Source organism: Salmo salar, chromosome ssa17 (assembly GCF_905237065.1).
Source record: "Salmo salar chromosome ssa17, Ssal_v3.1, whole genome shotgun sequence".
In the NCBI taxonomy this organism is placed as follows: Eukaryota; Metazoa; Chordata; class Actinopteri; order Salmoniformes; family Salmonidae; genus Salmo; species Salmo salar.
In genome coordinates, this window is record NC_059458.1 from 84,576,921 (window position 1) to 84,593,889 (window position 16,969).

Consider the following 16,969-nt stretch of genomic DNA (forward strand, 5'->3'; position numbering starts at 1 on the left):
CTCCCATCTAGCCAGTACTGTACCTCCCATCCAGCCAGTACTGTACCTCCCATCTAGCCAGTACTGTACCTCCCATCTAGCCAGTACTGTACCTCCCATCCAGCCAGTACAGTACCTCCCGTCTAGCCAGTACAGTACAGTACTTCCCATCTAGCCAGTAAGTACCTCTCATCTAGCCAATACAGTACAGTACCTCCCATCTAGCCAGTACAGTACAGTACCTCTCATCTAGCCAATACAGTACAGTACCCCCCATCCAGCCAGTACAGTACCTCCCATCTAGCCAGTACAGTAGCTCCCATCTAGCCAATACAGTACAGTACCTCCCATCCAGCCAGTACAGTACATCCCATCTAGCCAATACAGTACAGTACATCCCATCTAGCCAGTACAGTACAGTATCTCCCATCTAGCCAATACAGTACAGTACCTCCCATCTAGCCAATACAGTACAGTACCTCCCATCTAGCCAATACAGTACAGTACCTCCCATCTAGCCAGTACAGTACAGTACCTCCCATCTAGCCAATACAGTACAGTACCTCCCATCTAGCCAGTACAGTACAGTACCTCCCATCCAGCCAGTACAGTACCTCCCATCTAGCCAATACAGTACAGTACATCCCATCTAGACAATACAGTACAGTACCTCCCATCTAGCCAATACAGTACCTCCCATCTAGCCAATACAGTACAGTACATCCCATCTAGACAATACAGTACAGTACCTCCCATCCAGCCAGTACAGTACCTCCCATCTAGCCAATACAGTACAGTACATCCCATCTAGCCAATACAGTACAGTACCTGCCATCTAGCCAGTACAGTACAGTACCTCCCATCTAGCCAATACAGTACAGTACCTCCCATCTAGCCAGTACAGTACAGTACCTCCCATCTAGCCAGTACAGTACAGTACCTCCCATCTAGCCAGTACAGTACAGGCCCTCCCATCTAGCCAGTACAGTACCTCCCATCTAGCCAATACAGTACAGTACCTCCCATCTAGCCAGTACAGTACCTCCCATCTAGCCAGTACAGTACAGTACCTCCCATCTAGCCAATACAGTACAGTACCTCCCATCTAGCCAGTACAGTACCTCCCATCTAGCCAATACAGTACCTCCCATCTAGCCAATACAGTACCTCCCATCTAGCCAGTACAGTACAGTACCTCCCATCTAGCCAGTACAGTACAGTACCTCCCATCTAGCCAGTACAGTACAGTACCTCCCATCTAGCCAGTACAGTACCTCCCATCTAGCCAATACATACAGTACAGTACCTCCCATCTAGCCAGTACAGTACAGTACCTCCCATCTAGCCAGTACAGTACAGTACCTCCCATCTAGCCAATACAGTACAGTACCTCCCATCTAGCCAGTACAGTATCTCACCTAGTTTCTCACCAAACATTTGAGTGATGTGTTGTGTTTTATCCCGCCTCTGTCTCTCCAATACAGCTGTCACTTAGCTTATCATTAGAAACGCCAAACACACAGAAACATTGTTCATCTATTCTGAACTTTGGTGTACTGTTGTTGTTGTCAAAAGCAACAAGAAAAAAGCCTACATTGAATTTAGCAGAAAGTACAACCTGTTTGTGTGTATGTAGGCTTTAAAACACATTATTATTATTACAGTCCGTCAGTTCTCACAGTGAAATGACTGCGTTTGTGTGTCACAGTCGTCAAACTAAACAGCTGCATTATAATGCACATTGTCCTCACTAGTCTGAAGTGCTGACTACTCTTATCTTTTCAACTGAATTGTCATCTTGCTGTGTTTTGATCCCATCCCTCTGAGAACACAAAACCTGTATAGCTTAAAATAACTTTTTAAACAATTCAAACATTTTGTACCTTTTTCAACAACAACAACAACAAAAAATACTGAAAGGGTAAAATAAATATATCTTGAATTGCACAAGTGTAATAATGTAAGCACTCCGTTATGAACTCTGAGAATGGGGCTGTTTGTCCGTCAGACCATAGATACAGGGAAGCCCAGTCAGTCCGTGAGCGAAAGGACAACAGCGCCCTTGTGTGGTGAGAGAATGTATGACATCTTCCAGAGCCAGCTGTGACCTGATCAGCTTACTGTCATGATTTGATCTTCCAGAGCTGAGGACAGAAAGGTGTGGTAAGTTCTTCCTTCATACTGACATCTACACACTCAACAAATCAACTCCATTTCAAATAAACTGGTACATAAGTATAAGTACTAGTACTACACCCCCCCCCGTGTGTTACCTTCAGGTTGAAGCCCAGCAGATCACTGATGACCCCGGACACAGCAGACAGGATGACCACCTGGGTGATGTTGTAGAGCAGAGGGTTCATGGTCAGACCATACAGCCTGAATGGAGCATCCAACTCCTGGGGAGTGAGAGGAGGTAGGAGGGGGGAGAGGTTAATGATGGAGATGAGAGAACAAATAGAGAGATGGAGCTAGCCGTACCTTCAATAGCTTGGTGGCCAGCTTCAGTACGTTGTTGACTAATGTCAGATCGTCCTTCTTGTTTGGTTTCTTCTCCATCTTCAGGTACAGATTAATCTGGTGAAAACAGCTGGTCAATACAAGCTGAGCCTTAGAGGAAATATCCATCCCAAACCACTCATTCCTTTCATTTACAGTGTTGAATAACACTCATATGTGAGAAGGGGGTACAAAATCACAGGGGCACTGGCCCCCCCTCAGAACCGCTAGTGTGGAGAATAGGTACGTTTCTCGACAAATACACAGACTTTGAGAAGGGATTGCGTGATTAGCTTAGCAACCGCGTTACGCAGCATGACAACGTGAACGCGATTGGTCGACAGTCTACTGGCTGGGGCCATGTTGCACCCTGGACTAAAGAGGCAGACAAATGGGCTAGACCCTCCATTAAATTACACATTTCTCAAGGTAGGAATATAGCAGAAATGTGATCAATGGCTCATTCCAGAGAAGACATCCTCCCAAGTTAAAACACAGGCCAGTATTGAAATCTGACATGTATGATAGATGTTTTCGCGATCTAAAAGTCCTATTCCTATTAACCTCCAGTGTAGTGAGAGCGACTTTATCATGACGCTACTTTTACCGGCCTGCTTGAACACCAATAACTCAGATACACATGAAAACATGAAATGACCCAGGGAGACGATGGAACATCACTCAGAGGTGCACAAAAACAATATAACATTCAACATGGATGAACCTTTTGTTTAACATGTTCTGTCACTTAAAATGTGTGTTCCTATGTAACTACAAGTCAGCAAGTGTGGTAGATCTGCTAGTTCTTCCTCAGTATTAACTGGTGAACTCAGTCAAATTCCAAAGTCTTGCTATAACTATACCAGTTGTGTGTGTGTGCCTCCCTCTGAGCCTGTCTACCTGTTCTATCAGTAAGATGGAGGTGTTGCTGGTCTCTGAGCCTGTCTACCTGTTCTGTCAGTAAGATGGAGGTGTTGCTGTACTTCTTGCTGGTCTCTGAGCCTGTCTACCTGTTCTGTCAGTAAGATGGAGGTGTTGCTGGTCTCTGAGCCTGTCTACCTGTTCTGTCAGTAGGAGGGAGGTGTTGCTGGTCTCTGAGCCTGTCTACCTGTTCTGTCAGTAAGATGGAGGTGTTGCTGGTCTCTGAGCCTGTCTACCTGTTCTGTCAGTAAGATGGAGGTGTTGCTGGTCTCTGAGCCTGTCTACCTGTTCTGTCAGTAAGATGGAGGTGTTGCTGTACTTCTTGCTGGTCTCTGAGCCTGTCTACCTGTTCTGTCAGTAAGATGGAGGTGTTGCTGGTCTCTGAGCCTGTCTACCTGTTCTGTCAGTAAGATGGAGGTGTTGCTGGTCTCTGAGCCTGTCTACCTGTTCTGTCAGTAAGATGGAGGTGTTGCTGTACTTCTTGCTGGTCTCTGAGCCTGTCTACCTGTTCTGTCAGTAAGATGGAGGTGTTGCTGTACTTCTTGCTGGTCTCTGAGCCTGTCTACCTGTTCTGTCAGTAAGATGGAGGTGTTGCTGGTCTCTGAGCCTGTCTACCTGTTCTGTCAGTAAGATGGAGGTGTTGCTGTACTTCTTGCTGGTCTCTGAGCCTGTCTACCTGTTCTGTCAGTAAGATGGAGGTGTTGCTGGTCTCTGAGCCTGTCTACCTGTTCTGTCAGTAAGATGGAGGTGTTGCTGTACTTCTTGCTGGTCTCTGAGCCTGTCTACCTGTTCTGTCAGCAAGATGGAGGTGTTGCTGGTCTCTGAGCCTGTCTACCTGTTCTGTCAGTAAGATGGAGGTGTTGCTGTACTTCTTGCTGGTCTCTGAGCCCAGGGTAACAAAGCGCAGCAGGAAGAGAGACAGAGAAGAACACCAGATCACCAGCTCCCAGTTATAGTGACACTCCAGGAAGGTGTGGTGGATATGGAGCAACTACAGGGAGGAGGAGAGAAGAGTTTGTTTTAACGCTCATCCCACTCAAACACATCGATAGAATAACAGGTGAAAAAGCATTCCAACCGTTACTGACTGTATTAGAGCATAAAGACAAGGTAGGACTGTAGCAGGCTGATAATGGTGACTCACGCTGACCTGAGCACAGCAGATGAAGACTACAGAGAGGGTGAGGAGGAAGGCAGAGGACACGATCACATCCACCGACCGCTGAGGACCCCTTCTCTGTAACACACATTTCAAATACTTTAGTTGGACAAACACACTTATCCACTCACAACACACACGTCTATCGCACACAACACACCTCCTCATGGACACAGAGGGGAGGTTCAGGTAGACATGATGGAACAACACCTCCTCATGGACACAGAGGGGAGGTTCAGGTAGGCATGATGGAACAAAACCTCCTCATAGACACAGAGGGGAGGTTCAGGTAGGCATGATGGAACAACACCTCCTCATGAACACAGAGGGGAGGTTCAGGTAGGGATGATGGAACAACAACACACCTCCTCATGGACACAGAGGGGAGGTTCAGGTAGGCATGATGGAACAACATCTCCTCATAGACACAGAGGGGAGGTTCAGGTAGACATGATGGAACAACATCTCCTCATAGACACAGAGGGGAGGTTCAGGTAGACATGATGGAACAACACCTCCTCATAGACACAGAGGGGAGGTTCAGGTAGACATGATGGAACAACACCTCCTCATGGACACAGAGGGGAGGTTCAGGTAGACATGATGGAACAACACCTCCTCATAGACACAGAGGGGAGGTTCAGGTAGACATGATGGAACAACACCTCCTCATAGACACAGAGGGGAGGTTCAGGTAGACATGATGGAACAACACCTCCTCATAGACACAGAGGGGAGGTTCAGGTAGACATGATGGAACAACACCTCCTCATGGACACAGAGGGGAGGTTCAGGTAGACATGATGGAACAACACCTCCTCATAGACACAGAGGGGAGGTTCAGGTAGGGATGATGGAACAACAACACACCTCCTCATAGACACAGAGGGGAGGTTCAGGTAGACATGATGGAACAACATCTCCTCATAGACACAGAGGGGAGGTTCAGGTAGGGATGATGGAACAACACCTCCTCATAGACACAGAGGGGAGGTTCAGGTAGACATGATGGAACAACACCTCCTCATAGACACAGAGGGGAGGTTCAGGTAGACATGATGGAACAACACCTCCTCATAGACACAGAGGGGAGGTTCAGGTAGGGATGATGGAACAACACCTCCTCATGGACACAGAGGGGAGGTTCAGGTAGACATGATGGAACAACACCTCCTCATAGACACAGAGGGGAGGTTCAGGTAGGCATGATGGAACAACACACCTCCTCATGGACACAGAGGGGAGGTTCAGGTAGGCATGATGGAACAACATCTCCTCATAGACACAGATGGGAGGTTCAGGTAGACATGATGGAACAACACCTCCTCATAGACACAGAGGGGAGGTTCAGGTAGACATGATGGAACAACACCTCCTCATGGACACAGAGGGGAGGTTCAGGTAGACATGATGGAACAACAACACACCTCCTCATGGACACAGAGGGGAGGTTCAGGTAGACATGATGGAACAACACCTCCTCATAGACACAGAGGGGAGGTTCAGGTAGGCATGATGGAACAACACCTCCTCATAGACACAGAGGGGAGGTTCAGGTAGGCATGATGGAACAACAACACACCTCCTCATGGACACAGAGGGGAGGTTCAGGTAGACATGATGGAACAACACCTCCTCATAGACACAGAGGGGAGGTTCAGGTAGGGATGATGGAACAACAACACATCTCCTCATGGACACAGAGGGGAGGTTCAGGTAGACATGATGGAACAACACCTCCTCATGGACACAGAGGGGAGGTTCAGGTAGGGATGATGGAACAACACCTCCTCATGGACACAGAGGGGAGGTTCAGGTAGGCATGATGGAACAACATCTCCTCATAGACACAGAGGGGAGGTTCAGGTAGACATGATGGAACAACACCTCCTCATAGACACAGAGGGGAGGTTCAGGTAGACATGATGGAACAACACCTCCTCATAGACACAGAGGGGAGGTTCAGGTAGACATGATGGAACAACACCTCCTCATGGACACAGAGGGGAGGTTCAGGTAGACATGATGGAACAACACATCTCCTCATAGACACAGAGGGGAGGTTCAGGTAGACATGATGGAACAACACCTCCTCATAGACACAGAGGGGAGGTTCAGGTAGGGATGATGGAACAACACCTCCTCATAGACACAGAGGGGAGGTTCAGGTAGGCATGATGGAACAACAACACACCTCCTCATGGACACAGAGGGGAGGTTCAGGTAGACATGATGGAACAACACCTCCTCATAGACACAGAGGGGAGGTTCAGGTAGACATGATGGAACAACACCTCCTCATAGACACAGAGGGGAGGTTCAGGTAGACATGATGGAACAACACCTCCTCATGGACACAGAGGGGAGGTTCAGGTGACATGATGGAACAACACCTCCTCATAGACACAGAGGGGAGGTTCAGGTAGACATGATGGAACAACACACCTCCTCATGGACACAGAGGGGAGGTTCAGGTAGGCATGATGGAACAACAACACACCTCCTCATAGACACAGAGGGGAGGTTCAGGTAGACATGATGGAACAACACACCTCCTCATGGACACAGAGGGGAGGTTCAGGTAGACATGATGGAACAACACCTCCTCATAGACACAGAGGAGAGGTTCAGGTAGGCATGATGGAACAACAACACACCTCCTCATAGACACAGAGGGGAGGTTCAGGTAGGCATGATGGAACAACACCTCCTCATAGACACAGAGGGGAGGTTCAGGTAGGGATGATGGAACAACCCCTCCTCATAGACACAGAGGGGAGGTTCAGGTAGGGATGATGGAACAACACCTCCTCATAGACACAGAGGGGAGGTTCAGGTAGACATGATGGAACAACACCTCCTCATAGACACAGAGGGGAGGTTCAGGTAGACATGATGGAACAACACATCTCCTCATAGACACAGAGGGGAGGTTCAGGTAGACATGATGGAACAACAACACACCTCCTCATGAACACAGAGGGGAGGTTCAGGTAGGCATGATGGAACAACAACACACCTCCTCATGAACACAGAGGGGAGGTTCAGGTAGGCATGATGGAACAAAACCTCCTCATAGACACAGAGGGGAGGTTCAGGTAGGCATGATGGAACAACATCTCCTCATGAACACAGAGGGGAGGTTCAGGTAGGGATGATGGAACAACACCTCCTCATAGACACAGAGGGGAGGTTCAGGTAGGCATGATGGAACAACATCTCCTCATAGACACAGAGGGGAGGTTCAGGTAGGGATGATGGAACAACACCTCCTCATAGACACAGAGGGGAGGTTCAGGTAGACATGATGGAACAACACCTCCTCATAGACACAGAGGGGAGGTTCAGGTAGGGATGATGGAACAACAACACACCTCCTCATAGACACAGAGGGGAGGTTCAGGTAGGCATGATGGAACAACAACACACCTCCTCATGAACACAGAGGGGAGGTTCAGGTAGGCATGATGGAACAAAACCTCCTCATAGACACAGAGGGGAGGTTCAGGTAGGCATGATGGAACAACATCTCCTCATGAACACAGAGGGGAGGTTCAGGTAGGGATGATGGAACAACACCTCCTCATAGACACAGAGGGGAGGTTCAGGTAGGCATGATGGAACAACATCTCCTCATAGACACAGAGGGGAGGTTCAGGTAGGGATGATGGAACAACACCTCCTCATAGACACAGAGGGGAGGTTCAGGTAGACATGATGGAACAACACCTCCTCATAGACACAGAGGGGAGGTTCAGGTAGGCATGATGGAACAACACCTCCTCATGGACACAGAGGGGAGGTTCAGGTAGACATGATGGAACAACACCTCCTCATAGACACAGAGGGGAGGTTCAGGTAGACATGATGGAACAACACCTCCTCATGGACACAGAGGGGAGGTTCAGGTAGACATGATGGAACAACACCTCCTCATGAACACAGAGGGGAGGTTCAGGTAGACATGATGGAACAACACCTCCTCATAGACACAGAGGGGAGGTTCAGGTAGACATGATGGAACAACATCTCCTCATAGACACAGAGGGGAGGTTCAGGTAGGCATGATGGAACAACACCTCCTCATAGACACAGAGGGGAGGTTCAGGTAGGGATGATAGGAGAACATAGAACACACCTTGAGATATGAGCGCAGAGAGAGCCACATCTTAATGTTCTGGACTTTCTTCAGACGGAAGTGAGGCACCTCCGACTTCCTGGCTCGCCGTGCCGACGTCAGGTGACCAAACAGCTTGGCGAATAGCAGCCTCTGTCAGGTCCAACACACACACACACACACAGTATACACGTGTAAGTGATAAGACCTTTAGAAATAAAACGTCTTCAGAATGTCTTCATGTAACAATCAATGATCAATATTGCATCTGTAATTAGGATGAAAGAACCTGGAAAACACACACACCTGTTTGTATGTCCTCTCGGCCACGCTGAGCAGGAAGAAGAAGAGCCAGATGAGACAGACGCGCACCATGAAGCTGAGCGTTACCATGGTGATCACCATGACGTCGGAGGAGGAGCCGAACGCCACAGAGATGAGCTCATTGGCTGAGAGCTGTGTCAGCTGTTCCAGGTCCTTGTATTGAGACAGCCTATAGGCGAAGGGCGTCAGGCCCAGAGTCACTGACACCAGGTTACCAAAGACCTGGTAGCCAATACCTGGGGTGTACAGGTTGACCTGGAGGGAGGTAGAGATGGAGAGATAGATGGAGAGACGGGAGGGAGAGATAGAGACGGGAGAGATGGGGGGGGGGGGGGGGGGGGGAGGGAGGGGTTGGAGAGATAGTGGGTGGGAGAGACAGGAGAGGGAGGGAGGGAAAGAGAGATGGAGAGGCAGGAGAGATAGAGGGAGGGAGAGTGGGGGAGAGACAGGAGAGATAGATGGAGGGAAAGAGAAAGAGACAGGAGAGAGACAGCCATTATTTATATCTTTCATGTCATTGGTTTAAGTTAGTAGAGAATGTAAAGTGATCTGAGAGAAACGTGGTATATATAATATATATATATACATATATAAGTGCCTTCCAATATCATGAAGTCCAATCTGCATTCATTAACATTCTAGTTGAGTGCTGTAGGTGATGGAGGCGTGTTCCTGGTCTTACATTGTAAAGCGTTACAGTACACACCAGATGTAATCCCTGACAACAGTATCAGGGCCCTGGCTGTAACTCACCCTGTTCATGATCATACCGCTGATCTCCAGGACAGACATGTCAGCCTTCTTACAGTCGTTCCCCTCCCAGACGATGGCACTGACCCGCTCCAGACCGGGGTTGGTGCTGTGTAGCCATGTATGACCCTGTAGAGGACACAACTAGATCAACACAATAACTACAGTTACACGCTGAGGGTTCCAGGGTGATTCTCCTCATTGACAAGGTTAATATGACCATGGTTACCATGGTTACGGCAGAACACACACAGTAACAAAAACAGATAAATAGGAACATTCACGCTACCACCAAAACCTCTTCATTAATGTTGCTCAGTCCCACACTTACCCCCTCCTTCTCTAACCTTTGACCTTTGATCTCTAACCCCTGATAAACAGGGTGAAAGGGTCATCTCTATTCTCCTTGGTAGCAGGGCAGACTGCAGCTCCCTCTCCCTCTGTCAAACCCGAACACCAGACGTCTAACTCTAACTCCTAACCTTTGACCTCTAACCCACCTGGTGAAAGGGGTCATCTCTGTACTCCTTCTTGGTAGCAGGGCAGACTGCAGCTCCCTCTCCGTCTGTCTCGCTGGTGCAGGAGGAGCGACACTCAGCACAGTGCAGGAAGTCCTCCCACAGCAGGTCCTCTGTCTCTGACTCATGTCTGGTGCTCTCTGAGTCCTGGGTCCGCAGGCTGGAGCACCGAGAACTACAGCTGGTACCGGACTTAGGAGTCTCCTAGAGAGGGGGGGTGATGGTGAGAGTGTGTGTGTGTGTGTGTGTGTGTGTGTGTGTGTGTGTGATGTAGCTAAGTGTACCCATACGTTGAGAGCGTTTCTATGAACTGTCTATGTGTGCGTGCGTGTATGTATGTACGTGTGTGTATGTACTGTATGTACCGTTACAGTGTGTGTGTGTGTGTATGTACAGTTGAAGTCGGAAGTTTTCATACACCTTAGCCAAATACATTTAAACTCAGTTTTTCACAATTCCTGACATTTAATCCTAGTAAAAAGTCCCTGTGTTAGGTCATTTAGGATCACCACTTTATTTTATGTGAAATGTCAGAATAATAGTAGAGAGAATGATTTATTTCAGCTTTTATTTCTTTCAACACATTCCCAGTGGGTCAGACGTTTACATACACTCAATTAGTATTTGGTAGCATTGCCTTTAAATTGTTTAACTTGGGTCAAACGTTTCGGGTAGCCTTCCATAAGCTTCCCACAATAAGTTGGGTGAATTTTGGCCCATTCTTCCTGACAGAGCTGGTGTAACTGAGTCAGGTTTGTAGGCCTCCTTGCTCGCACACGCTTTTTCAGTTCTGCCCACAAATTTTCTATAGGATTGAGGTCCTATTGAGGTCAGGGCTTTGTGATGGCCACTCCAATACCTTAACTTTGTTGTCCTTAAGCCATTTTGCCACAACTTTGGAAGTATGCTTGGGGTCATTGTCCATTTGGAAGACCCATTTGCGACCAAGCTTTAACTTCCACATAATTTTCCTCCCACATGATGCCATCTATTTTGTGAAGTGCACCAGTCCCTCCTGCAGCAAAGCACCCCCACACCATGATGCTGCCACCATAACGATGGTCATTATGGCCAAACAGTTCTATTGTTGTTTCATCAGACCTGAGGACATTTCTACAAAAAGTTCGATCTTTGTCCCCATGTGCAGTTGCAAACCGTAGTCTGGCTTTTTAATGGTGGTTTTGGAGCAGTGACTTCTTCCTTGCTGAGTGGCCTTTCAGGTTATGTCGATATAGGACTCGTTTTACTGTGGATATAGATACTTTTGTACCTGTTTCCTTCAGCATCTTCACAAGGTCCTTTGCTGTTGTTCTGGGATTGATTTGCACTTTTCGTACCAAAGTACGTTAATCTCTAGGAGACAGAACGCGTCTCCTTCCTGAGCGGTATGACGGCTACGTGGTCCCATTGTGTTTATACTTGTGTACTATTGTTTGTACAGATGAATGTGGTACCTTCAGGCGTTTGGAAAGGATGAACCAGACTTGTGGAGGTCTACAATTGTTTTCTGAGGTCTTGGATGATTTCCTTTGATTTTCCCATGATGTCTAGCAAAGAGGCAGTGAGTTTGAAGGTAGGCCTTGAAATACATCCACAGGTACACCTCCAATTGACTCAAATGATGTCAATTAGCCAATCAGAAGCTTCTAAAGCCATGACATCATTTTCTGGAATTTTCCAAGCTGTTTAAAGGCACAGTCAACTTAGTGTATGTAAACTTCTGACCCACTGGAATTGTGATACAGTGAATTATAAGTGAAATAATCTGTCTGTAAACAATAGTTGGAAAAATGACTTGTGTCATGCACAAAGTAGATGTCCTCACCGACTTGCCAAAAGAATAGTTTGTTAACAGGAAATTTGTGGAGTGGTTGAAAAACAAGTTTTAATGACTCCAACCTAAGTGTATGTAAACTTCCGACTTCAACTGTATGTAAGTGTATGTATGCATGTATGTATGTATGTATGTATGTATGTATGTATGTATGTATGTGTGTGTGTGTGTATGCAAGTGTGTGTGTGTCTATGCAAGTGTGTGTGTATGTATGTACTGTATATAAGTGTGTGTGTGTGATGTACAGTATGTACTGTATGTAAGTGTGTGTGTGTATATATGTATGTATGTACTGTATGTATGTGTGTGTGTGTCGCTGTGCGTGTCTCTGTGTGAGTGTGACCAACCTGGGTGGTGTGGAGGTCACCCACCTCAGTGTTGATGGTGTAGTGTTTCTTGTAGTGATGTGGCTTCCTGTTGCGCAGCGTGCAGTCGCTGCTGATGCGCTCTACGCCCCTACGGATGGCGGTGTAGGACGCTTCAGGATCCTCCTCACTAGATGCCTCATCAGACATGTTCTCCACACCCACACCACGGCTCTGGGTCTCCTGGGAGGAAGACAGATTGGACAGATTCCTACTTTGAGACTACAGACTAGAGAGTGTATAGTCTGTTTATACATGGTTAAACTCACCATGTTTCAGGACAGGTGTGTGTGTGTGCATTAGCTACCTTGTTTACCTGCTGATGGAGAGCAGTAGCAGTGTGGTGGTGGTGTGTGTGTTACCTTGTTGTTTACCTCAGCAAGATGGCGCCGATAGAGATGGCAGCTTCGCTTTTAGTCCTTAGGAAACTGTGCAGCATTTTTTTTTTTTATGTATTATTTCTTACAGTGTTAGCCCAGAAAACCTTAAGTGTTATTACATACAGCCGGGAAGAACTATTGGATATCAGAGAGACGGCAACTTACCAGCACAACCAGCACTACGACCAGGAATACCACAATCCCAAAGGGGATCCTTTGTCTGCACCTCCCAGGACATTTGAACTGATTCCAGAGGCCGACCCAAAACAACGCCGTCGGAGGAGAGGGTGCCGGAGCGGTCTTCTAGTGAGGCTTCGGATGCGCGCACACCACCCACCGCTTCCGAGTACATTACTCGCTAATGTCCAGTCCCTAGTTAACGAAGAAGACGAAATCAGGGCAAGAGTTGCTTTCCAAAGAGATATCCGGGATTGTAACATACTCTGTTTCAAGGAAACATGGCTAGCTGTCCGTACAGCAAACGGGATTTTCAGTGCATCGCACCGACAGGAATCAACATCTCTCCGGTAAGAAGAAGGGCGAGGGTGTATGTTTCATGATTAACGACTCATGGTGTAATTGTAATAACATACAAGAACTCAAGTCCTTTTGTTCACCTGACTTAGAATTCCTCACAATCAAATGCCGACCGTCTTATCTCCCAAGAGAACTCTCCTTGGTTATCGTCACAGCTGTGTATATCCCCCCACAAGCGGATACCGAGACGGCCATCAAGGAACTTCACTGGACTTTATGTAAACTGGAAACCATATATCCTGAGGCTGCATTTATTGTAGCTGTGGATTTTAACAAAGCTAATTTGAGCCAAGGCTACCAAAACTCTATCAGCATATCGATTGCAGTATCGATGAGCGAGTAACACGCTCTACCATTGCTACTCTAACTTCCGCAATGTGTACAAGGCCCTGCCCTCCTTTTGGCAAATCTGACCATGACTCCATCTTGTTGCTCCCCTTCTATAGGCAGAAACTAAAACAGGAAGTGCCCGTGCTTAGGTCTATCCAACGCTAGTCTGACCAATCGGAATCCACGCTTCAAGATTGCTTCGATCACGTGGACTGGGATATGTTCCGGGTGAGCGAGTTTATAAGGAAGTGTATAGGAGATGTTGTACCCACTGTGACTGAAACTTTCCCTAACCAGAAACAGTGGATTGATGGCAGCATTCGCTGCTGAAAGCACATACACCCGCATTTAATCATGGCAAGGCGACTGGAAACACGGCCAATACAAACAGTGTAGTTATTCCCTCCGTAAGGCAATCAAACAAGCAAAGTGTCAGTATAGAGACAAAGTGGAATCGCAATTCAACGGCTCAGACACGAGACGTATGTGGCAGGGTCTACAGACAATCACGGATTACAAAAAGAAAACCAGCCCCGTCGCGGATATCGACATCTTGCTTCCAGACAAATTAAACAACTTCTTTGCGCGCTTTGAGGACAATACAGTGCCACTGACGCGGCCCGCTAACAAAGACTGTGGGCTCTCCTTCACTGCAGCCAACGTGAGTAAAACATTTAAACGTGTTAACCCTCGCAAGGCTGCAGGCCCAGACGGCATCCCCGGCCGCGTCCTCAGAGCATGCGCAGACCAGCTGGCTGGTGTGTTTACGGACATATTCAATCAATCCCTATCCCAGTCTGCTGTTCCCAAATGCTTCAAGATGGCCACCATTGTTCCTGTTCCCAAGAAAGCGAAGGTAACTGAACTAAATGACTACCGCCCTGTAGCACTCACTTCTGTCATCATGAAGTGCTTTGAGAAACTAGTCAAGGATCATTTCACCTCCACCCTACCTGTCACACTAGACCCACTCTATTTTGCTTACCGCCCCAATAGGTCCACAGACGATGCAATCACCATCACACTGCACACTGCACACTGCCCTATCCTGTCTAGACAAGAGGAATACTTATGTAAGAATGCTGTTTATTAACTACAGCTCAGCATTCAACACCATAATACCCTCCAAACTCATCATTAAGCTTGAGACCCTAGGTCTCGACCCCGCCCTGTGCAACCGGGTCCTGGACTTCCTGATGGGCCGACCCCAGGTGGTGAAGGTAGGAAACAACATCTCCACTCCTCTGATCCTCAACACTGGGGCCCCACAAGGGTGCATGCTCAGCCCTCTCCTGTACTCCCTGTTCACCCACGACTGCGTGGCCATGCACGCCTCCAACTCAATCATCAAGTTTGCAGACGACACTACAGTGGTAGGCTTGATTACCAACAACGACGACGGCCTATAGGGAGGAGGTGAGGGCCGTCGGAGTGTGATGTCAGGAAAATAACCTCACACTCAATGTCAGCAAAACAAAAGAGATGATCGTGGACTTCAGCAAACAGCAACCACCCGAGCCACTGCCTGTTCACCCCGCTAACATCCAGAAAGTGAGGTCAGTACAGGTGCATCAAAGCTGGGACCGAGAGATGGAAAAACAGCTTCTATCTCAAGGCCATCAGATCGTTAAACAGCCATCACTAACACAGAGAGGTGGCTGCCTACCTACAGACTTGATATCATTGGCCACTTTAATAAACGGAACACTTGTCACATTAATAATGCCACTTTAAGAATGTTTACATATCTCGCATTACTCATCTCATATGTATATAATGTATACTGTATCCTACACTATCTATTCTATACTCTCTATTGCATCTTAGCCGCTCTGTCACTGCTCATCCATATATTTTATACTTATATATTCTTATTCCTTTACTAGACTGTGTGTATTATGTTTAGTTGTGGACTTGTTAGATATTACCTGTTAGATACTGCTGCACTGCCAGATCTAGAAGCATAAGCATTTCACTACACTCGCAATAACATCTGCTAACCATGTGTATGTGATACCTTGTGTATACCTGTGTTGTGTGATGGTGTGTGTGTGTGTTACCTTGTTGTTTACCTTGCTGACTGTGGGGAAGTAGCAGTGTGTTGTGTGATGGTGGTGGTGTATAAATGTGTGTGTTACCTTGTTGTTTACCTTGCTGACTGTGGGGAAGTAGCAGTGTGTTGTGGATGGGGTGTGTGTGTGTATAAATGTGTGTGTTACCTTGTTGTTTACCTTGCTGACTGTGGGGAAGTAGCAGTGTGTTGTGTGATGGTGTGTGTGTGTGTTACCTTGTTGTTTACCTTGCATGTGGGAATAGCAGTGTGTTGTGTGATGGTGTGTGTGTTACCTTGTTGTTTACCTTGCTGACTGTGGGGAAGTAGCAGTGTGTTGTGTGATGGTGTGTGTGTGTATAAATGTGTGTGTTACCTTGTTGTTTACCTTGCTGACTGTGGGGAAGTAGCAGTGTGTTGCGTGTGTTGTGTGTGTATAAATGTGTGTGTTACCTTGTTGTTTACCTTGGTGACGGGGGCAGCAGCAGAGTGTTGGGAGGCGGGGGTGCGGTCCAACACGTCTCGTCTGACCTCAGCAGCAGGTCACAGTGGTGAGATCCTCCATCATGGAGCTGGAGCCTCTCCTCACTACTCTTACAGGTTATCCTCCCATCCAGAGACACATAGCCATTATCTGTCTCTGTGGACTTGTCTATGGACAGCTTGGACTTCTTAGACCTGAGGGGAGAGATGGAGAGGGAGGTTAAAGGGGGGAGGCGGTAGAGGTGGTAAGACAGGACAGGTAGACAGTCTCAAGTCCATCCAGCATGCAGAAATCAGAACAAGACAGAATCACTTGGATCAAGTTGGTACTAATTGAAGCCATGGCATGGGAGCAGAGAAACTAAGTTCTAAATGGGATGGGTTACTGGTGCTACTAAACTGGATTCAAATAAGAGTTGATTTGAATAGGATTTGGGATTGGGATGACTGACAGTGACCATTAGATTTCTGGTGTAAAAAGGTTGGATTTTTAATACTGTTTCTAGATTGAAAGACTCAAAAACTTCCCCAGTGATCCCTTTTAACAACTATAAAGCCTTTACTGATGTTTATGCTTCGTCATCATTTGCTCCATGCTTCTCTTGGCCATAGCTTGAATAGTTGAATGTGCCGTAACATTGGCAACAACAAAAAACAAAGCTGCAAAATCCCTTTTTCCACACCCAGAAAAATGATACCAGAGATGGAAGACAGACGTCTCCT

At 47.3% G+C, this 16,969-nt stretch overlaps 1 protein-coding gene and 1 long non-coding RNA gene across 2 annotated transcripts in view; one reads left to right on the forward strand and one right to left on the reverse strand.

Annotated features, from left to right (window-relative positions):
- Positions 1-16,969, reverse strand: part of LOC106596503 (protein PHTF2) — a 131,897-nt gene that overhangs the window by 1,726 nt on the left and 113,202 nt on the right. The window contains exons 8-18 of the mRNA XM_045700271.1: positions 16,229-16,441; positions 12,449-12,638; positions 10,250-10,471; positions 9,753-9,878; positions 8,982-9,254; positions 8,697-8,828; positions 4,550-4,636; positions 4,235-4,390; positions 2,461-2,556; positions 2,253-2,378; positions 1,342-2,123 (exon numbers count right to left, since the gene is read on the reverse strand). Of these exons, the coding sequence (XP_045556227.1) occupies positions 2,103-2,123; positions 2,253-2,378; positions 2,461-2,556; positions 4,235-4,390; positions 4,550-4,636; positions 8,697-8,828; positions 8,982-9,254; positions 9,753-9,878; positions 10,250-10,471; positions 12,449-12,638; positions 16,229-16,441 (1,642 nt within the window). The 3' untranslated portion in view covers positions 1,342-2,102. The remainder of the gene's footprint in view (positions 1-1,341; positions 2,124-2,252; positions 2,379-2,460; positions 2,557-4,234; positions 4,391-4,549; positions 4,637-8,696; positions 8,829-8,981; positions 9,255-9,752; positions 9,879-10,249; positions 10,472-12,448; positions 12,639-16,228; positions 16,442-16,969) is intronic.
- Positions 3,441-4,031, forward strand: LOC123728292 (uncharacterized). Its single transcript, XR_006760207.1, has 5 exons — positions 3,441-3,510; positions 3,560-3,657; positions 3,707-3,816; positions 3,866-3,926; positions 3,988-4,031. It is a non-coding gene; the product is annotated as an uncharacterized lncRNA (long non-coding RNA).